Consider the following 23,445-nt stretch of genomic DNA (forward strand, 5'->3'; position numbering starts at 1 on the left):
TATTGTACTATCATTTCCCTACTAACACTATAAGCTGACCACTACTTGTGCCTGAAAACAATCACTGCAGGTTGCTGTCTCATAGAATCAAGTTTCTGCTTGCCACAAGTTTAATTAAAATGCTGCATCGTCATCCTACCCAACAGAGCCTGGAAATTTTTTAGAATCATCCAAATAGCATCCAAGTCAGGATTAATATAATAATTTAAATAATGAAAGACTGTATTTTATGTCCAAGCAAAATAGCCGCACACACAGAAGACAGCTAAGGGGACCTGGGGGGGTAGGCACTCGGAGGGGGGGGGGGAATCGGGAGTTAGGCAACTCCTGTTACCGAGGGGGGAGGGAAGCAATAGGACAACAAGGCACAAATTGTTGGATTCTACCAAAAACAGGGTCATTTTCCGTCAGAACTGAAAGCATGTCTTTCGAGCATGCCCGCTTTGACTTTTATAGATATAGCGGATTATAAATAAAGTTTTATTGTTATTATTATTAATTCAAATACATTTTCAACCGAAACTGATATCAGGCTGAAAAGGATTTCAGGCTGGGTTCAGTGCCCTAACTGAAACTGAAATTTGGTCTACTTCTACATTTATTTATTTACTTATTTGCTGCACTTTTATCCCCCGTTTTCCCACCTATTTGCAGGCTCAATGTGGCTTACAAAATGTTACAACAACGTATACACATTATAGGATAAGAATTTCAGAATATGGATACAGATGGGTACATAGAATATCATAGCAAACATATTAACGGAATAATAATTTTACAGTTGTTACAAATAAGAGTGCATAAGTATAAGTACATATGTATGTAAGAGGCTGTGGGTGAGTGTATATGTATTCAAGTGGCTTGGGTCAATGCAGTATGTTCTGTATGTGTGAGAGGCAGTTTCTGGGGAGAAAGGCATGGTATTAGGCTGTATTTGAATATGAGAGGGTGTACTGTGTGTGTGTGTGTGTGTGTGTGTGGGGGGGGGGGGGGGTGTATTGTGCTATCCCTGTGAACAAAGGTGACCACTCCAGTCCCTCTACTTTGGGAGCTGCATATGAAAAACTGGCAGTGTGCTTGCATTATGTACTACAGTCTACAGCAGCTCTGATTGGAGATATGTATCACAGCAGGCCTGTGATAAAGATTATATAGGAAAAAAGGCTATAACTGAACTTTTTCTAAAACAAATGTCGTGGAAATTCCAAGTGAAGAGAGAAATGTACAGCAGCTGGTCAGATGAGAGGGAAGTGAAGGTCTTAAAACGCATGCGCACAGACTAAGTATCGCTAGTATTACTGAAAGTGAAAGATGGATGTTCGCGGTGCTGCTGGGAGTTGTAGTTTCCGAACTAGGGAAGGTGAAGCTGTCCGAGAAGGACTCCAAGTCCCAATATGCTTTCTGCCGCCCCAGCCCCACCATCCTTCCTGAGAGGCAGCAGCCATGAGGAGTGGGAGAGCTGTGACCTGAGGATTTCTGTGAAGTTGTAGCTTTAGCTCGAGCCCCTGGAGCTCAGTCTGCGATCAGCTGCTAAATCCCGGGGAAAGCAGGGCAGGAAATGCCTGCAGATGCCGCTGATCAGGTAGGAGTTTGCAGGAAACGAGCCTGGGGAGACTTGCCAGGGGGACAGAAGCTGAAGTTGGCTCCTTATTTCCACTTCCTGGTTCCGCTAGTGTGTTTGAGCTTCCCTACCCCCCTTGTACGAGTTCCTTGTCCAAAGATCGCAGATTAATATGAGCAGCCCTACAACTTGCTTGTATAATGTCCTCTGATAATTCTAACGAGACTTGAACATAGAAAGTGATATTCTATGTGTACAAACCACAGGCTTTTTAGTTCCTATCCAGATCCTTAATTACAGTTTCTTGCGCATATCTCCCTGCCCATGTAGTGCTCAGATAGAATTCTGCCCAGGATCTTGCTAGGTTTTCAGTGAGCTTTGTTGTCAGGACAGGCAGGGTGTTTTGAGGAAGACCGGAAGGCTGTGAGGCAGGCAGGAGGTAGCTGATCCTGTTAAACTGCATAAGTGAGTAGAAAAAAAAGTGCAGCATTTGGAATCAAAGGAGCCTTCTGCCTGTGAGTGAAATCTGCATAATGCATCTTAAAAATATCAGAAGATGGGCCATAGTGGGTCAGATCAAAGGTCCATCAGCCCTGCATCTTATCTCCAGCAGTGGCAAATCTAGGTCATAAGTACAGTAGGATCCTAAAGGGCAGATTCATTTCTTATTTCTAAGTCTCACATCTACATGGCTAATTAGACGCCAGGAAATTAAGTAAAAAAACATCAAAATTATGCAACAGTAATTGCTTGTCATTTTATATAATATATTAAACTGCATAATATATAAACGTTGCTAAAAATATAAGCAAGTGCTGTTAAGCGTCTTATAACAACAATCATGTTAATAATCATTCCAGTGAACAAAGAATACTGCTGGGACCAGACATCTCAGATCCCTTATTCCCTGTTCATCTCTCTCACACAGCACACAAAGGCACTAGTGGGCATGGCTGGATCCAGCTTTGTGCTGCTTTATTGTTTCTATCATGGCAACACAAGAATGATTTTTTTTATGTTGCTCTGAGTGAAAACTGTATACCAAATTGAAATTAGGCAGCATGGGATAAACATGCTGCTTAATTTCTGGGGTTTTCTGCTGTTTCTCTGCAGGCACCTCCATCTCTTTCTGCCCCCTTCAAACATCTCCCTACTCACCTTATCATGTAGAACAGGGGGACACACCTAGCCAGTCAGGTTTTCAGGATATCCACAATGAATATACATGAGATCCATTCTATGCAGACTTCTCTCATGCATATTCATTGTGGATATCCTGAAAACCTGAGTGGCTAGGTGTGTCCCGAGGACCGGGCTGAGAACCCCTGATGTAGAAACTCCACCCCTCCCCTCAGTGCACTCACCCACAGAAGGAATTTTAAGGAATCCAATCCTTGATACTTGCAGAAGTACATAAGTACGTAAGTAATGCCACACTGGGAAAAGACCAAGGGTCCATCAAGCCCAGCATCCTGTCCACGACAGCGGCCAATCCAGGCCAAGGGCACCTAGCAAGCTTCCCAAACGTACAAACATTCTATGCATGTTATTCCTGGAATTGTGGATTTTTCCCAAGTCCATTTAGTAGTGGTTTATGGACTTGTCCTTTAGGAAACAGTCTAACCCCTTTTAAACTCTGCCAAGCTAACCGCCTTCACCACATTCTCTGGCAACGAATTCCAGAGTTTAATTATGTGTTGGGTGAAGAAACATTTTCTACTACTACTACTAAACATTTCTATAGCGCTACTAGACTTACGCAGCGCTGTACAAATTAACATGAAAAGACAGTCCCTGCTCAACAGAGCTTACAATCTAAATTGGACAGATGAACAGACAGCTAGGGGTGGGGAAATTGCAGTGGCAGGGGTGATAAGTGAGGGTGTTGAGTAAGAGAGTCATGGTTAGGAGTCGAAAGCAGTAGCAAATAGGTGGGCTTTAAGCCTAGACTTGAAGACAGCCAGAGACTGAGCCTGACGTACTCCGATTTGTTTTAAATTTACTACACTGTAGTTTCATCGCATGCCCCCTAGTCCTAGTATTTTTGGAAAGTGTGAACAGACGCTTCACATCCACCTGTTCCACTCCACTCATTATTTTATATACCTCTATCATGTCTCCCCTCAGCCGTCTCTTCTCCAAGCCGAAAAGCCCTAGCCTCCTTAGTCTTTCTTCATAGGGAAGTCGTCCCATCCCCACTATCATTTTAGTCGCCCTTCGCTGCACCTTTTCCAGTTCTACTATATATTTCTTGAGATGCGGCCTATGAGTTGTAATTTTGGGAGGTGGGTGTATCAAGTGTGTGTATGTGGAGCGAGTTACTTCTGTACAGGAGATGGATGTGAGATGGATCATGGCCCAGGTGGGGTGTATATAGGGATGAGTATAATAGTGTGAGCAACTGATTGGGGACAGTGTTTACAAGTGAGTGTGTGCATATGTGGTTGAGGTGAGTGGGGAGATAAGCAGGGTGAGAGGTTATGGTCCTCTCTTTATCCCTTGCACATGTCACTTATCAATAGTCTCGTCCCATGTGCTCTCCTCTAGTCGCATCCATCACATCTTTATCTTCCCTTCATTCTCCAAACTTTCCTTCCTAGCTTGGTCCTTTCCCACCTGTTACCTACCCCTTACCTCCTACTCTTTCTTTCCTTCCTTCTCCACATCTCGTCTATTGGCAGCTCATTTTCTGCCTTGGCTGCAGGGCCTGGTTGCTTTACTAATCATAAGAACGTATGAATAGCCATATTGGGTCAGACCAATGGTCCATCTAGCCCAGTATCCTGCTTCTAACAGTGGCCAATCCAAGTCACAAGTACCTGGCAGAAACCCAATTAGTAGCAACATTCCGGAATCCCAAAGAGTAACAAGATTCCGGAATCCCAATTAGTAGCAACATTCCATGTTACCGATCCCGGGGCAAGCAGTGGCTTCCCCCATGTCCATCTCAATAACAGACTATGGACTGGGTCTCTGAGGTCTCTTTCTCCTTTTTTACAAATTCTTTTTTTTTTAAATAAAGAAATAATTCAAAAAGCTAAAAGAAAATACAGGTCATATGACCGTAGAACTTTGCATTCACTGGTGTTATTGTGAACGTTTAGGAGTTCCATGCCCTTTATCATTTTGGTTGCTCTTCTTTGAACCTTTTCTAATTCCGCTATTTCTTTTTTGAGATACAGCGACCAGAGTTGAACACAATACTCAGGGTGAGGTCGCACCGTGGAGTGATACAGAGGCACTATAATATTCTTGTTCTTATTGTGCATCCCTTTCCTAATAATTCCTAGCATCCTGTTTGCATTTTTTGGCCAGTGCACACTGGGCAGAAGATTTCAACGTATTGTCTACAATGACACCTAGATCTTTTTTCTTGGGTGCTGACTCCTAAGGTGGACCCTAGCGTTAGGTAACTATGGTTTGGATTATTCTTCCCAATGTGCATCACTTTGCATTTGTCCACATTACGTTTCATCTGCCATTTGGTTGCCCGGTTTTTCACAATCTGCATGCGTGTGACAAATTTAAATAATTTTGCGTCATCTGCAGATTTAATCGCCTCGCTCATCATTATGTTTTCCAGATCATTTATGAATATGTTAAATCGTACCGGTCGTGGTACAGATCTTTATGGCACTCCACTATTCCCCTTCTTCCATTGAGAAAAAATGGCCATTTAATCCTGCCCTCTTTTTTTCTGTCCAATAACCAATTCCTAATCCACAGAAGGACATTTTCTCTTTTCCCATGTCTTTCTAATTTTCTCATGAGGGGCATTTGTCAAAAGCTTTCTGAAAATCATGCTGTATAATTCCCCCGGTGTCACCTCTGTCAGGATTGTTGGAGGTCAAAATTATTGCTGGACATACTTATTATATTATATTATATCATATTATATTATATTATATTCTTAGGCCCTTCTCTCTCTTCCTTTCTCTTTGCACACATTTACCTCTTTCAGCACAACCCCAAGGCTTCTCTCTTCCTCTGGACAAACACCCTATCCTTTCTTTCTCTCTCCAAACACACACCCAGAGACAGCCTTGCACTCGTTACCTGTCCTGTTGTGAGCATATACATATCTGCAAATATAATATACTTTATACACCCAAACTCGTGGATTGTGTATTCTTTGGGAACCCACTGCCTCTGTGAACTGGACCCGGGACCAACCCTAGACAACGATTGCTGATTACAGGGTTGGTATCCTCATTTTTGCAGACCCTCGACCATTCTTCTAGCTTTCGGAGATCCCTTCTCATTGTTTCTACTCCCTCCAGGGTATCCACTGTACTGGCTATCTTCGTGTCATCCGCAAAAAGGCAAACCTTTCCTTCCAACCATTCGACAATATCTCCCACAAATATATTAAATGGAATAGGCCCCATCACCAACCCCTGAGGAACTCCACCACTCACCTTCCTTTCCTCCAAGCAGATTCCATTTACCACCACCCTCTGCCACCTATCGATCAACTAGTTTCCTATCCAGTTCGCCACTTTTGGTCCTAAGTTCAGCCCTTTCAGCTTATTCACGAGTCTTCTGTGGGGGACCATATCAAAGGCTTTGAGCTGGATTTCTGCAAAGCCTTTGATACGGAACATTTTCATATGCTGGTACAGGCTATTGTTTTATCTCAGTTGGACCACTGCAGTGTCCTGTATGTTGTATTAAATTTAAGACCTGCAGCTAAAATGATTTATGGACGTTCCCGTTATGATGATGTGATGCATTTACTCAAAAGCCTATACTAGCTACTAGTTTCTGCTCGAATTGATTTTAAGATTGCTTGTACTGTATTTAAAATCTTACAGGGGAATTTTTCTTCTCTTCTTCCACAGGTAAATGAGGAGTGGCCTAGTGGTTAGGGTGGTGGACTTTGGTCCTGGGGAACTGAGGAACTGAGTTCGATTCCCACTTCAGGCACAGGCAGCTCCTTGTGACTCTGGGCAAGTCACTTAACCCTCCATTGCCCCATGTAAGCCGCATTGAGCCTGTCATGAGTGGGAAAGCGCGGGGTACAAATGTAACAAAAACCTGTGCGCGTCAAATGCCACTTGGCGTGCGTCTGTTACGTGCGCCCGAAAAAAAAAATATTTTTCAGACGCACCCCAAAAATGAAATTACCGCAAGGAGCCACGCAGTAGTCAGGCAGTAACTCCCTTTTGGTTCCCGTTGGGTGCACGTAGACGCTTACGCAGCTTAGTAAAAGGGCCCCATAGTAGAGCTGTCAGTATCTTTAATTGTGTGTTTTGAACTTTATGTAACCTGCTTAGATTCTTTACTGATTGTAGCGGGATATAAATACTCAGAATAGTATAGAATAATTAAACTGATGGCTAATACATTTTGGTAATTTATTCCACCAATTGGCTGCTTGGTAATAAAATGACTCCGCGCAAAAGAAGAAACAAATAATACAGAATAGTATGTTTTATTTTTGATGGCTTATTTATTTATTTTAAAATTTTATTTACTTGATATACTGCATTTGCCAGGGACTGGCTTCAATACGGTTTACATGGAAACAGAATTATGACTGCTGTAGAGAGAGGAGAGGAGAGTTAAGTTTCAGGGCCAGTCTTAGGCAGGGGTGACAGGGGCTCCCAGGGGCCCTACGGTGGCCTTGGCATCTCCCTTCCGTTCCCTGCTATTGCCGTCTCCTGTTTACAGAGTTTCTTTCACAGAGAAGGTATTGAATAATGAGGGAAGGGTTTCCTTCGTGCAGAACTGTCCAGAGTCAGTCTAAATGTGCCAACATTGTCCAGTTCAGCACACTGTTAGCTGTCAAGTTCATACAAAGTTAATTATGTTCAGTGGAAAATAAATCTGTTGGCTCAGGCTGCTTGCTATGTGAATATTCCATCCTTGTTTCATTATTCCAAGTATTACATGTTAAGGCATTTGTTTTAATTCATTTATCCAGTCCTTACATGCACATGGTTTTTCTTTTTAATCCCAAAGGTTTCCTGTGATAGCACTGTGCTTATTTGAATTAGTTTTGCTTGATTTGTCTTTATTTGAAATAAAAAAAAATGTTAAACACACATCTTGTCAACACGGGGCAGGGCTAGGGGCACAGAGCTGGTCTGCACAGTGCTTCGCAATTGCTAAGACCGACCCTGCTAAGGATGACCAATGTAGGCAAGAGTGTAAAGATAGGTTTTCAAAGTTGTTTTGAATTTGAGACAGGAGAGTTCAGACTGGAGGGGGGAAGGCAGATTGTTCCAAAGTTTTGGACCAGTGTAGCTGATGGCAGAGGTACGAGCGGAGTCTAGACAGATTATAGACACAAAGTTATTCAAAGTTGTTAAATCACGAGAGGATTGTGAAAAATTACAAGGGGACCTTATGAGACCGGGAGACTGGGTATCTGAATGGAAGATGACGTTTAATGTGAGCAAGTGCAAAGTGATGCATGTGGGAAAGAGGAACCCGAATTATAGCTACGTGATGCAAGGTTCCACATTAGGAGTCACCAACCAGGAAAGGGATTTAGGCTTCGTCGTTGATGATACGTTGAAACCCTCTACTCAGTGTGCGGCATCGGCTAAGAAAGCAAATAGAATGTTAGGTATTATTAGGAAGGAATGGAAAATAAAACGAGGATGTTATAATGCCTTTGTATCGGTCCATGGTGCGACTGCACCTTGAATACTGTGTGCATTTCTGGTTGCCGCATCTCAAAAAAAATATATAGTGGAATTAGAAAAGGTACAGAGAAGGGTGACGAAAATGATAAAGGGGATGGGAAGACTTCCCTATGAGGAAAGGCTGAAATGGCTAGGGCTCTTCAACTTGGAGAAAAGACGGCTGAGGGGAGATATGATAGAGATCTATAAAATAACGAGTGAAGTGGAATGGGTAGACGTGAATCACTTGTTTACTCTTTCCAAAAATACTAAGACTAGGGGGCACATAATAAAGCTAAAAAGTAGTAAATTTAAAACGAATCAGAGGACATATTTCTTCATTCAACGTGTAATCAAAACTCTGGAATTCTTTGCCAGAGATTGTGGTAAAAGCAGTTAGCTTAATGGGGTTTAAAAAAGGTTTGGATAGCTTCCTAAAAGAAAAGTCCATAAGCCAGGAAAATCCACTGCTTATTTCTAGGATAAGCAGCATAAAATGAATTGTATTGTTTTGGGATCTTGCAGGTACTTGTGACCTGGATTGGCCACTGTTGGAAACAGGATGCTGGGCTTTATGGACCTTCAGTCTGTCCCAGTATGGCAACACTTATATACATATTTTTTCTGTACTAAGACCCATATTATATACAGGAGGAAAATGAGTATGGAAAAATACACACTAAAACCAGAGTTTAAAAAGCATGCCAAATTGCTGTGCTTTATTACATTGGATCAATGATCTTCATATATTCACCAAATTGCATAAAATGATCCATTTCACATAATTCACACATGGTTAACCATCCTATATAATAAAAAGCACCTCCAACGTTCTGAACTGACTCCGTGGCAGTGAAGGTTTGAAGGGTTCGTGCTGTCTGTAACGCTGTATCCATCTCCTGAACTGACGTCACGTACTTCCGGGTTCATCACAAACAGCACTGACCAACCACAGGATAGCAGCATGAGGCACAACCTCAACATCTATAGCCTTCCCTTCGAGTTCGTTCCCTCAGAGTCCTGCCCTTGCGGAAAGAGGAAATGACATCACAGGCGGGACTCCGGAGGGAACGAAGTCGAAGGGAAGGCTACAGATGGGCAGGGCTTTCAAAGACGCGGCCGCTTCGACGGAGGTAAATAGGGGAGCGAGGAGAATCGATGGGTGGCTGGAGGGGGAGCAGGGGAGACTTGCTGGGTGGCTGGAGGGGGGGCAGGGGAGAGACGAGACTTGCTGGGTGGCTGAAGGGGGGGCAGGGGAGAGAGGAGAAACACTGGGTGGCTGGAGGGGGGGGCAAGGGAAAAAGAATCGCTGGGTGGCTGGGGGGGGGCAGGGGAGCGAGGAGAATCACTGGGTGGCTGGAGGGGGAGTAGGGGACAGAGGAGAATCACTGGGTGGCTGGAGGGGGAGCAGGGGACAGAGGAGACTTGCTGGGTGGCTGGAGGGGGGGCAGGGGACAGAGGAGAATCGCTGGGTGGATGGAGGGGGGAGCAGGGGAGACAGGAGAATCGCTGGGTGGCTGGAGGGGGGGGGCAGGGGACAGAGGAGACACACTCGCATCTAGCAGTCTCATGCTCTCTCTGTCACACACACACACTCACACATTCACTCTCTCTCACACACAGTCACTCTCACACACTCTCTCAAACATGCACACTCTGAGAAAAACCTTGCTAGCACCCATTTCTTTTGTGTCAGAAACGGGCCTGTTTTACTAGTCATAGCATATTACTTTTACAGATACTACTCTATCTGTCTTTATGCTTTCTTCTCCTGTCTGATGTTCAGCAAATAGACAGGAAGCAAGCCCCTTACCTGGTTTGTGCAACGGACTTTGATCCTAGGGAACTGGGTTCGATTCCCACTGCAGCTCCTTGCGACTCTGGGCAAGTCACTTAACCTTCCATTGCCCCAGGTACAAATAAGTACCTGTACATTTGTCCTTTAGATTGTAAGCTCTTTGAGCAGGGACTGTCCTTCTATGTTGAATTGTACAGCGCTGCGTAACCCTGGTAGCGTTTTAGAAATGTTAAATAGTAGTAGTAGTACACATTGAATCCGTCGGCACTTATCTGATAATAATGCTATGACGGCTAACCATGTGTGAGTTATGTGATTTTATCCAGTCCATTGAATATATGAAGATTAAGAAATGAAATGAAAAGTAAAGAATAAAAAGCAAAAAAATAAAATGAATTTTTTGCTTTAGGAGGTTTTTCTTTTTTAGGCCTATGATGAAGGATGATCTGTGTCAGTGCTAAAAAAATTTCCTGCCATTAGTCAGTGAGCACAACAGACCTTTGAGGCCTTTTTCCTCATTATTTTAAATTTTGAGTTACTAGTGCAATAAGAAGGGATTTGTATTTCAGCTTTTGTTGATTAGATGTTCTAATGTGCCTTTGGAGTCATTGCCTTCTAACCAATAACGTTATCTCATGGAGAACATTGCCAAACATTTGAATATCCAGATGCATATACCTACCACTTTGCCACCAGGCGGCCCTGCCATTGAGTTCCTGCTCAGGATATCTGTTACTCTTAAAATTACTTCCCAAAATAGTAGAACTTTAACCACTCATTTGTGAATATTCATCCTAATCAGAAGTGGTAAACTGTAGTAATTCTGTGTAACATCTCATACCAAATTCTGCATCATTATCTTGCCAACTATATCCGTGTGCAAGTTTACTTAAGATGGAATTCCAAAGAGAATGAGATTTTTACACGGGAAAAATGCCTCTGAACGTCAGCGGTCTGAATATTTTTATCTTAACAGATTCGCTGAACCACCTCTCTTCACTGGCAAAAAAACCCCGGTTTCCTTCTGTCTCTTTCTCTGAAGACCGCTGACGTTCAGAGGCATTTTTCCCGTGTAAAAATCTCATTCTCTTTGGAATTCCATCTTAAGTAAACTTGCATACGGATATAGTTGGCAAGATAATAATGCAGAATTTGGTATGAGATGTTACACAGAATTACTACAGTTTGATTAGGATGAATATCTGTTACCATTGCCAGGGTTTTACTTTATCGTCACACATCTCACCTCTGCTTAATCCACACACCCCCTCCCCCCCATAGGATCTACAAAAACCCAATTAAGGGGTCCTTTTACTAAGCTGCGTAAAAGTTTATGCGCGCCCAACGCACGCCAAAATGGAGTTACCGTCCTGCTACCGCTTGGCTCTTACGGTAATTTCATTTTTGGCGCTGGTCCGATACACGTGGCCAAAAAATAATTTTTATTTTCGGACACGCGCCAAGTGGCATTTTATGCGCGTAGGTCATTACCGCCCGGTTACCGCGTGAGACTTTACCGCTAGGTCAATGGCTGGTGGTAAGGTCGCAGACCCAAAGTGGATTTGCGGCAATTTTGATTTTGCCGCACGTCCATTTTTGGCAAATGTTTTACAGGCGCGCTGAAAAATGGATCGACGTGCGCCAAAAACCAGGGCCTACGCTACCGCAAGCCATTTTTCAGTGCACCTTAGTAAAAGGAACCCCTAAGGGTCTAAGAAGCTGCAGAGCATGGTGTGTGTGCTATTTCTACCTAACCATTGTTTGTTTTTCAGGTGCAGATGAAACTGGAAGAGGAGTGGAAAGGGTTAGAAGAAGGACAGAGGAAACTGAACATTGGCACGATGAGGGATAATTATGAAAATTACGACTCATTGATCTCACTGGGTAAAGAGAAGTTTTCTATTCTCTTGGTGTAACTGGTAAACCTTATTGAAAGATTATATCCAAAATAGGTTAGCTTCCTTTAGGATTGGGTTGTTCATTCTTTCTCCTTCGTGTTCCAGGTCAACTGGAATCCGAACTATCCTCTGCAGGGGGTGGTCCGGATAATCATAAATTATATAAATTATATAAGTGGGAAAATGTGGGATATAAGCAACAAATAAATAAATAAATAAATAAATAATCATAAATCCGGATAATTAAACAATGAGAGTTACATGTTGAGCATTATTTTTGTTTTCATTTATAAACAAGAAAAAATATCAAGCTATTTGTGATGTTTTAACATTTTTTTGGTACTGTATATCAGGCATAAGGGCATAATGTGATAACTATGATACAGAGGTTATGATAAAAAAAATGGAAAAGATAAGAAACAGAAGCAGTCTGGATAATTGGACACCCGGATAATTGGAGTTTGGATACTGTACTCACAACATTTTTCTGCCTGTTTTATTAGGCCCTCCCCCGCTTCCCAGTCTGGTCATGGCAGCAACAGTCCTGGAGCTTTTCATTGTGAGCTCGAAATCTGGCAAATCTTTCTTCACTCAATGTGTAATTAAACTTTGAAATTCGTTACCAGAGAATGTGGTAAAGGCGGTTAGCTTAGCGGAGTTTTAAAAAGGTTTGGACGGCTTCCTAAAAGAAAAGTCTATAGACCATTATTAAATGGACTTGGGGAAAATCCACTATTTCTGGAATAAGCAGTATAAAATGTTTTGTACTTTTTGGGGATCTTGCCAGGTATTTGTGACCTGGATTGGCCACTGTTGGAAACAGGATGCTGGGCTTGATGGACCTTTGGTCTATCCCTACTACTACTACTTATCATTTCTAAAGCACTACTAGACGTACGCAGCGCTGTACACTTGAACATGAAGAGACAGTCCCTGCTCGACAGAGCTTACAATCTAATTAGGACAGACAGACAGAACAAACAAGAGATAAGGGAATATTAAAGTGAGGATGATAAAATAAGGGTTCTGAACAAGTGAATAAGGGTTAGGAGTTAAATCTGCAACAAAAAGGTGGGCTTTTAGCTTAGATTTGAAGACTGCCAGAGATGGAGCTTGACGTACCGGCTCAGGAAGTCTATTCCAGGCATATGGTGCAGCAAGATAAAAGGAACAGAGTCTGGAGTTAGCAGTGGAGGAGAAGGGTGCAGATAAGAGAGATTTACCCAGTGAACGGAGTTCCCTGGGAGGAATGTAGGGAGAGATGAGAGTGGAGAGTTACTGAGGAGCTGCAGAGTGAATGCACTTATAGGTCAATAAGAGGAGTTTGAACTGTATACGGGAACGGATAGGAAGCCAGTGAAGTGACTTGAGGAGAGGGCTAATATGAGCGTAACGACCCTGGCGGAATATTAGTCGTGCAGCAGAATTTTGAACAGATTGAAGAGGAGAGAGATGGCTAAATGGGAGACCTGTGAGAAGCAAGTTGCAATAGTCTAAGCGAGAGGTGATAAGAGTGTGGATGAGGGTTCTGGTAGTGTGCTCAGAAAGGAAAGGGCGAATTTTGCTGATATTATAGAGAAAGAAACGACAGGTTTTAGCAGTCTGCTGAATATGTGCAGAGAAGGAGAGGGAAGAGTTGAAGATGACCCCAAGGTTACGAGCTTATGAGACAGGAAGGATGAGAGTGTTATCCACAGAAATAGAGAATGGGGGAGGAGGAGAGGTTGGTTTAGGGGAAAAGATGAGAAGCTCAGTCTTGGTCATGTTTAGTTTCAGATGGCGCTGAGACATCCAGGCAGCAATGTCAGACAGGCAGGCTGATACTTTGGCCTGGATTCCTGCTGAGATTTCGGGTGTGGAGAGGTAGATCTGGGAGTCATCAGCATAGAGATGATACTGAAAACCATGGGATGAGATCAGAGTACCAAGGGAAGAAGTATAGATGGAGAAAAGAAGAGGTCCCAGGACAGATCCCTGAGATACACCAACTGACAGTGGGATAGAAGTGGAGGAGGATCCACTAGAGTATACACTAAAGGTACGCTGGGAGAGAGAAGAAGAAAACCAGGAAAGAACAGAGCCCTGAAATCCAAGTGAGGACAGCGTATCAAGGAGTAGGCTGTGATCAACAGTGTCAAAAGCAGGCAGTATGTCCCAGTATGGCAACACTTATGTACTTATGTAGATGTTGCTGGTAATAACGATTATCTAAAATGCACACTGGTGTACTCATGGAGAATTGCAGGAATTATTGAATTCATTTATTATCCTTATATTGACTTGTCTTACAATGTTTCTCACAAAACTAAGGAGGAAAAGACCTACTCACTTGCCCTGTACCCTTTTCATCCCCACCTCTTTATTTTCCTTACCTCTTAATTGTTCTGTCTGTTTGCCTGTCCTATTTAGATTGTGAGCTCTTTGAGCAGGGACTGTCTTTTCATGTATGGTGTACAGCGCTGCATATGCCTTGTAGCGCTGTAGAAGTGATAAGTAGTAGTAGTAGTAGTAGTAGTAAATAACCGTTATCAATGATGCTAAGGCTCAGATTTAAGTATATATCCATTTAGCATTGTATACGGTCAGACTATAATCATAGGTCAAAAAACCTTCAGCCTCCAAAAATGTTCGATAGTTACAAAAACATCAAAACTTTAAGGGGTCCTTTTACAAAGGCGCGCTGAAAAATGGCTTACGGTAGTGTAGGTGCGGGTTTTGGGCGCGCGGGCGGAACCATTTTTTAGCACGCCTGTAAAAAAGGCCTCTTTTTTTTTTTTTTGCTGAAAATGGGCATGCGGCAAAATCAAAATTGCCACGCGTCCACTTTGGGTCTGAGACCTTACCGCCAGCCATTGACCTAGCGGTAAAGAATCCGGGCGGTAATGACCTGTTCGCATCAAATTCCACTTGGCGCGCATCCGTTACGCACACCTGAAAATAAGAAATATTTATCGGACGCGCGCCAAAAATGAAATTACTGCAAGAGCCATTCGGTAGTCGGGCAGTAACTCCATTTTGGCATGCGTTGGGCGCGTGTAGACGCTTACGTGACTTAGTAAAAGGGCTCCTAATATACATGAACATAAACTATCAAACATATGATGTGCTAAAAGTCATAAAAATAAAAAGAGAGTGTACTTAAGACGCTAATTTGTTTTCTGTGTGAAACTGGCAGCACTTGCTCTGGAATTCGTTACCAGAGAATGTGGTAAAGGCAGTTAGCTTAGCGGAGTTTAAAAAAGGCTTGGACAGCTTCCTAAGGGAAAAGTCCGTAGACCATTATTAAATGGACTTGGTGAAAATCCACTATTTCTGGGATAAGCAGTATAGAATGTTTTGTACTTTTTTGGGATCTTGCCAGGTATTTGTGACCTGGATTGGCCACTGTTGGAAACAGGATGCTGGACTTGATGGACCTTTGGTCTGTTCCAGTATGGCAACACTTATGTACTCAGATGATAATGTCTCGCATAGTTTTCTCGCCAGTGTACAGCGTTACAATTTATAGTCTTCAAAAGTAGGCTGCCAGTTTCACAAAGACGACAAATTAGCATCTAAAAAGTACAATTCTGCGCCTTAACCTAGGGCACCTAAATTTTTTTTGTATCTGGGGTAATGGAGGATTAAGAGGTCCTTTTACAAAGGCGCGCTGAAAAATGGCTTGCGGTAGTGTAGGTGCGGGTTATGGGTGCATGCCGATCCATTTTTTAGTGTGCCTGTAAAAAAGGCTTTTTTTTTTTTGCCGAAAAGTGCCACGTGTCCATTTTGTGTCTACCGCCAGCCATTGACCTGGCGGTAAAGACTGACGCAGTAACCGAGCAGTAATGACCTACATGCACCAAATACCACTTGGCACGCGTCCATTACGTGCGCCGGAAAATAAAAAATATTTTTCGGATGCGCGCCAAAAATGAAATTACCACAAGAGCTGCGCAGTAGTCAGGTGGTAACTCCATTTTGGCACGCGTCTGGCGCGCGTAAACGCTTACGTGGCTTAGTAAAAGGACTCCTAAGTGACTGCCCAAGGTCACAAGGAGCTGCAGTGGGAATTGAACCCAGGTTGCCAGGATCAAAGCCCCCTGCGCTAACCATTAGGCCACTCCTATTATTGTTAACATTATTGTTAGAAACAAAAAAGAAGCAACACTGGGCCTTTAGGATTGAGATAAACAATGTCCTTTTTATTATGAGATTGACAAGACACGGGCCGTATTTCGGCCTACAGGGGTCAGAAAATCCTGATTGTGACTTTCCTAGAGATATAGCTTTGACCAAAACAGTCAGGATACAATGCTTCTAGCGTAGGCAGTGTCTATTCGCTCAGAAAAACGCTGTCGGTACAAAAGACTGCCAATTGTTAATAATATTGTCATTGCTAAAGGATAGTTAAAAGGATATTTATTTTTGTTATATTTGTACCCCGTGCTTTCCCACTCATGGCAGGCTCGATGCGGCTTACATGGGGCAATGGAGGGTTAAGTGACTTGCCCAGAGTCACAAGGAGCTGCCTGTGCCTGAAGTGGGAATCGAACTCAGTTCCTCAGTTCCCCAGGACCAAAGTCCACCACTCTAACCACTAGGCCACTCCTCCACTCCTGGTATTTCAACTCATACTTATAATCAAGAGTATATAATTCCAATAAGTAGATTGTGTGGTATTGTGTGAAGGATACAGGTAGAATGAAAGAATGATGAATGAGTATTTTGTGATGACAGAGAAAAGAGATGAGATGGTTTTCATCTTTTAAATATTTATTTGAATACGTTTGTTATCGAATAAAGAATTTTTAGGAATTATATGGTTATAGTGAATTATAATATTTAGTGGGTATAACCACAGTGGAATAATTTTACCTAATTTAGGGGCCCTTTTACTAAGGTTTGCTGAAAAATGGGCTACACTAGTGTAAGTGCGTGTTTTGGGGGGCGCGCGCACAGATCCATTTTTCAGCGCACCTATAAAAAAGGCCTTTTTAACATTTTTTACCAAAAATGGATGTGCGGCAAAATAAAAATTGGTGTAGAATGACGACTACTGCCCGATTTCTGCCGCGCGCCAGAAAATAAAAATTATTTTCCGGCACGCGTTGTGGACGCGCGTCAAAAATGAAATTACCGCAAGGGCCACGTGGTAGCCGGGCGGTAAGTCAAATTTGACGAGCCGACGCAGCTTAGTAAATGGGCCCCTAAGTGAACAATGAATATATATGAGATAAATTTGCATAGAGTGCATCTGGGCAAAGCAGATGTATTTATTTATTTGTTGCATTTGTATCCCACATTTTCCCACCTATTTGCAGGCTCGATGTGGCTTACAATGTTCTGTTATGGCATTCGCCATTCCAGGGTAAGGATCAGGGGCGTATCTGCGTGGGGCCACAGGGGCCTGAGCCCCCGCAGATTTCGCCCCAGACTCCCCTATCGCTGTTAACCCTCCCTCCCCCGCCTACCGTCGTCACCTACCCCCGAGGTCCGCTTCCTCCTGCCGGCTTTTTAAAATATTGCTTCAGCTGGCGGGGGACCCCAACCCCCCCCCCCCCCCCCCCCCGCCAGCCCAGCCGTGGTCTTCTTTAACTTCTTCATCCTCGTCATGCTGTGAAAGCTGCATGCATCCTTAGTTCCAGTTGGACGAAGTCTGATGTCGATGTCAGACTCCGTCCAACTGGAACTAAGGATGCATGCAGCTTTCACAGCACGACGAGGATGAAGAAGTTAAAGAAGACCGCGGCTGGGCTGGCGGGGGGTTGGGGTCCCCCGCCAGCTGAAGCAATATTTTAAAAAGCCGGCAGGAGGAAGCGGACCTCGGGGGTAGGTGACGGCGGTAGGCGGGGGAGGGAGGGAGGGTTAACGGCGGTAGGGGGGAGGGTTGACGGCGGTGGGGGGGGCGGCGGCGGCGGCCGGGGGGTGCTGTAATGTGCCCCCTCACTCTAGCCCCTGCCCCCCCTACCGCTGAACCTCAGATATGCCCCTGGTAAGGATACAACAGGTATTACATAGAAACATGGATGTCATAATTGAATTAAGCAGACAGATCTAGTGAGAAATCATTCAGAATAGGGGTAGAGTGGTGATATGTTACAGTTTTAGTTATTGATCGTTGGTGTAAGCCTTGTTGAAGAGATGTGTCTTTAGAGATTTACGAAAGTTGGGTTCGTTCAAAGATTGTTTTTAAGTTGAGTGGCAGTGCATTCCACAACTGCGTACTCGTGTAGGAAAAGTTGGACGCATGTGCGAGCTGATCTTTTAGTGTTCCTGGGTGGCAGATCGATAAGGTCTGACATGTAGGCCGGGGCGTCTCTGTGAATGATTTTATGAACTAGGGTGCATATCTTGAACGTGATACGTTCTTTGAGAGGAAGCCAGTGTAGTTTTGACTGGCTAGGTGTGTCTGGAGGACTGAGCCTTGTAGCGCTATAGAAATGATAAGTAGTAGTAGTTGAGAACCCCTGGACTAGAGTGACAGCTACTTCTGATCCCAAAACTCTTGCCTGGCCCTTGAAAAACAATGCAACAAGCAAAGGAGTCAATCCCCAAATATGTATAAGGCCTCGATAAACTTCTGACAGAACAGTAGTAGAAACTCAATTGTTTTGTGGTTTATTATTTTTTTTATTTTATCATTTATAATTGATAATTTATAAGGGGTGAAAAAAGGGGAGTTCAGTATAGGCTGAACCTTCAGCCGAGCACTACTTCAGTGAGTCACACTGTCATAAAAGCGGCTCACATGAGAAGCTCTATCATAGTAACATAGTAGATGATGGCAGAAAAAGACCTGCACGGTCCATCCAGTCTGCCCAAGAAGATAAATTCATATGTGCTACTTTTTTATTTGTACTGTCCTCTTCAGGGCACAGACCGTATAAGTCTGGCCAGCCCTATCCCCGCCTCCCAACCACCAACCCTGCCTCCCACCACCAACTCTGGCACAGACCGTATAAGTCTGCCCAGCCCTATCCCCGCCTCCCAACCACCAACCCTGCCTCCCACCACCGACTCTGGCACAGACCGTATAAGTCTGCCCAGCCCTATCCCCGCCTCCCCACCACCGACTCTGGCACAGACCGTATAAGTCTGCCCAGCCCTATCCCCGCCTCCCAACCACCAGCTCTGGCACAGACCGTATAAGTCTGCCCAGCACTATCCCTGCCTCCCACCTCATTGCACACTCATCCAAATTTTTCAATTTATCAAAAAGGTAAATAGGTGCCAATATCTAACTAAACACTACAAAAACTTCCTGTGGGATTACCACTACTGTTCTGGTTCAACCGAAAGCCTCAAGGAGGCATCAGATAAACTTTTAATAACGAGTGAAGCACAACTTTTGGTTACTTCATTAACTCTTATCCACCGCAAAGTGAAGGAAACAGACATGAGCCCACTTATCTGGATCCTGTTACCAGACCCCGCTCATTCAATGTGAGTTCCCCAATGTCCCCTGGGGGGTTTTTGTAGTGTCCTCGAAAAACAATAGCATTTCTTGCTGTTAACATTATATCATCTGTAAAGAACTACTGTAAAGCTGTGTGTTTCGAGGAAAAATGGTTTGTTTTGGACTTCGTGACAAGCTTAACGATAGAAAATCTTAGAATCTGCATTCAGGGGCCCTTTTACAAAGGCGCGCTGAAAAATGGCCTGCGGTAACATAAACGCGTATTTTGGGCGCACGCAGAATCATTTTTCAGTGCACCTGTAAAAAATGCCTTTTAAAAATTTCTGCTGAAAATGGACGTGCAGCAAAATGAAAATTGCCGTGCGTCCATTTTGGGTCTGAGACCTTACCGCCAGCCATTGACCTTGTGGTAAAGTTTCACGCGGTAACCGGGCAGTAATGAGCTACGCACGTCAAATGCCACTTGGCGCGCGTCCCAAACTAAAAGTTATTTTTCTGACGCTTGTATTGGACGCTCGCCAAAAATTAAATTACCGCAAAAGCCACACGGTAGCCGGGCAGTAACTCCATTTTGCGCGCATAAATGCTTACGCGTCTTGGTAAAAGGGTCCCCCCAGACTGTGGCTGGCCATGCTAACTGGGTAAAAGTCAGATTCCATTCAGTCATGTTGTAGATGGATTGTTTTTAATGTTGATTTTTACATTATGCATTGCCAATAGTAAAAAATTTGCATTTTGAATTAACAACGTCTTTGCATTTTTGTATACCAGGCTGCACAGCTGCTACTCCTGATGTTTTATCGAGGATTAAAGAAGAGAACAAGGTGCAGAGCTGCAGTGATCAGTTCGTCTCTGAGACAAGGGAAAGTACCGCCAGTCCTAGCACAGACTTTCCCGTTATCACATCTGTGTTTTCAATCCAGAATAAAGAGGATGAGCTGCAAAGCTGCAGGGATCGATGTGACCCTGAGGCCTGGGAAAATAGTTCCAGTCCCAGCCCCGGCATAGATCTGCCAGTTATCACATCGGTATTTTCAATCCACGGTAAAGAGCAAGATGAGGTGCACTGCAGTGATCCGTCTGTCCCTGAGGCCATAGAAAATAGCCGTAGTCCTTGCCCTGACTTTCCAGTTATCACATCGGTATTTTCAATCCACGGTAAGGAAGAGGATGAGGTGTACTGCAGTGATCCGTCCGCCTCCGAGGCCAGGGAAAGTAGCCCCAGTCCCAGCTTAGATCTTCCAGTTATCACCTCTGTATTTTCATTCCTTGAACAAGAAGAAGGTGAACCACAGTGCAGCGATCAATTTGTCTGCGAGGCACAGGAAAATAACCCCAATCTAGACGCGGACCTTCCAGTTATAGCATCCTTATTTTCATTCCTCGGTAAGGGAGAGGATGAGCCGCAAAGTTGCAACGGTCAGTTTAGCTCTGAAATGCAGGAAAATGATCCTGATTCAAGCGCAGATCTTCCAGTTATCACATCTGTGTTTTCCTTTGGTCTTGAACCGGAGAAAGAACTGCGTGTTGTGGCACATCCTGATTGGGCAAGAAGAGAGAGTCCTGTACCAGGTAGGCGATGAGAAGCAATTACAGTTGGACACTTATGGTAGCAGAATAATGGTTGTCCAATGAAGGCACATTGCATTTGGGATTTATTTTACATAAAGGGGCCTATCTATTAAGCTGTGCTAATCAATTAACGTGGGACACTGACAATTAGCGCATGTTAATTCCTGCATTGGGGACCCCTTTTTAAAAAACAGCCTTAAGCCCGACGCGGGCTTACCGCTCGCTAAAAAGTAAATACTGCCGGGCTACCGCAGCGGCCCGGCGGTACTTCCCACCCCTAGCGCGCCCTCATATCCGGCGCTACGGAAATATATTAATTTTTGTAGCGCTGGTGTGTACCCGGCGGTAATCGAGCGGTGCTGCACGCTGCCCAGTTTCCGCCGGGTTAGTGCGGGAGCCCTTACCACCACCTCAGTGGGTGGCAGCAAGGGCTCCCCTCCCCCCCCCCCCCCCCCCGAAATGGCTACGCGGCAAATTTCTTAAAAAAAAAAAAAAAAGGAAAGACCTGCCTTTTACTTGCTGTGGTAAAAGGGGGCCTCGGCACGCATCAAAAACACGCTCTGACGCCAGCGCAGGCCTCCTTTTGCCGCATTTTGGTAAAAGGGTCCCTTTATGTTTACATGGAGATAATGCACAGCTAACTGTATCATGATATTTGAATGCAGTTAACACATGGTTTGTGTATTGTATGTTTGAAGAAATGTATACCAGCTGTAATCCACAGGGTACAGGGCGGGTTGTATTCCACAATGCTCTGTAATTCTTCCCCAAATCCCATGTGACTTGCAGTCTTTTCCTCGGCCAAGCCCCGGGGTTGTTAGATATGCCTATTCTCCTTCCTTGGCTTTAGTCCCATTTCAACGCCCAGCCCAACCTAGGCCGCTGCCTGGTCTTGCTGTCCAGGCATTGGTCTCTCCCTGGGACCCTCCCCAGTTGCTCTCCCCTAGTTTTTACCCCACTGCCTGAGACAGTAGTTCCACAGTGGGGCGAGTCTCTCAGCATTTCACAGAGTTCATACTACATCCCAAATTATATCCAGCTTCCAGACTGGGACAGTCCCTTCTCCCAGCCTGTCTTTCTCTTTTCTCCTCTTCCCCCACCCCTCCCGAGAGGGTAGCAGGGTAGCCGTACTCTCCCACCCCCCTTCTCCCCAGTTTCTTAACCTTGGTCCAGTTAAAGAGAGCACACTTATTTCCAACACAGATTAAACAACTACTACTACTACTACTTAACATTTCTAGAGCACTACTAGGGTTACGCAGCGCTGTACAGATTAACAAAAAAGGACAGTCCCTGCTCCAAGGAGCTTACAATCTAATTCTAGTTCTCTGGTTTTCCCTTATTTTCTTTTAACACAGCCCAAATCTATACTATACGGCTTGTTGAGCTTCAACCCCTTTCTTCACTCCACCCCCAGTTGACCCAGGTTGAAACCTTCCTTTATTAAGTCACTACTGACGTAAGCCACCTTTTCCCTACCTTCATTAGACCCGAGAACCAAGCTACCATCAGCCCTTTTAGCCCTCTACCTTTGACTCGAGCCAGAGCAGAAATATCCATAGGCTCCTCTTCCATGATCTCTGTTCTCTCTCCACCCCCACTCTCCACCGGTTGCCAATCCATAGGCGTTTCTACAATCCCCTCCTCCAGCTGCCCCTCATCCACCCGATTAATCCTCTTTAGATCCTCCTCCCTCCCCTTAGCATTCTGGGACTGGTAGCGTGGAGAACTTCTCCCGGCTCTATCCTGTGTCTCCCTCAAGGCCTGCTGGGAATTGTAGTCTTTGGGTCTCACTGTTCTCTCTGAGGAAGGAGACCAGCTACTTCCTGTGACCTGTTTGATCCTTCTAGTTTTAACAAAAAGTGCTGTAATTTAAACGCAGTTATTGAACTGGCAGCGTAGTGCACACGAGTAGACATTAGTAAGATATAAGTTAAAAAAAAAAAAGTGTTGAAATAATATTAAGGATAGCACACAAGACATAGTTGGTTTGTGCACACACGGTGGTTGGGGGCAGTCGATTATAAAGCGGCACGTACTACAGGCTCACCAGTTGAGCGATACATAGTGCCTGAGTCATTTTATGAGACGTCCCCTTACAAAATAACAAATGTTCAGCACTAAGCACCATTTGTTCCACTAGCAGCGTGTTGTGTATATTTCTAGGATAAGCAGCATAAAATGAATTGTACTGTTTTGGGATCTTGCAGGTACTTGTGACCTGGATTGGCCACTGTTGGAAACAGGATACTGAGCTTGATGGACCTTCCGTCTGTCCCAGTATGGCAACACTTATGTTTTTAGTTCTGATCCTCAACCTACCTTTACTCATTCTCCCCTCCATTCTTGATTCCTTTACTCTTGATCCCTCATCACCACTATCTTCTATCCTTCTTTCCCTCTCCTCTGAAATCATTTGTCCACCTCTCTTCTAATTTCTTACATAGTAACATAGTAAATGACGGTAGATAAAGACATGAACGGTCCATCCAGTCTGCCCAACAGACACAAATCATGATAGTCATGATTAGACCAACAGTAAATGTGGTATAAATGTTTCTCTTTGGTATTTCTTGGACGTAGACCGT

General features: G+C 44.2%; 1 protein-coding gene across 1 annotated transcript in view; it reads left to right on the forward strand.

The window, feature by feature from the left end:
- The first annotated feature begins 1,429 nt into the window (after window positions 1-1,429).
- The window catches only part of LOC115465488 (zinc finger protein 777-like), a 36,554-nt gene continuing 14,538 nt past the window's right edge, over window positions 1,430-23,445 (forward strand). Inside the window, exons 1-3 of the mRNA XM_030195986.1 lie at window positions 1,430-1,582; window positions 11,764-11,875; window positions 20,057-20,857. Of these exons, the coding sequence (XP_030051846.1) occupies window positions 1,559-1,582; window positions 11,764-11,875; window positions 20,057-20,857 (937 nt within the window). The 5' untranslated portion in view covers window positions 1,430-1,558. The remainder of the gene's footprint in view (window positions 1,583-11,763; window positions 11,876-20,056; window positions 20,858-23,445) is intronic.

This window comes from Microcaecilia unicolor, chromosome 1, assembly GCF_901765095.1.
Source record: "Microcaecilia unicolor chromosome 1, aMicUni1.1, whole genome shotgun sequence".
Taxonomy (NCBI): domain Eukaryota; kingdom Metazoa; phylum Chordata; class Amphibia; order Gymnophiona; family Siphonopidae; genus Microcaecilia; species Microcaecilia unicolor.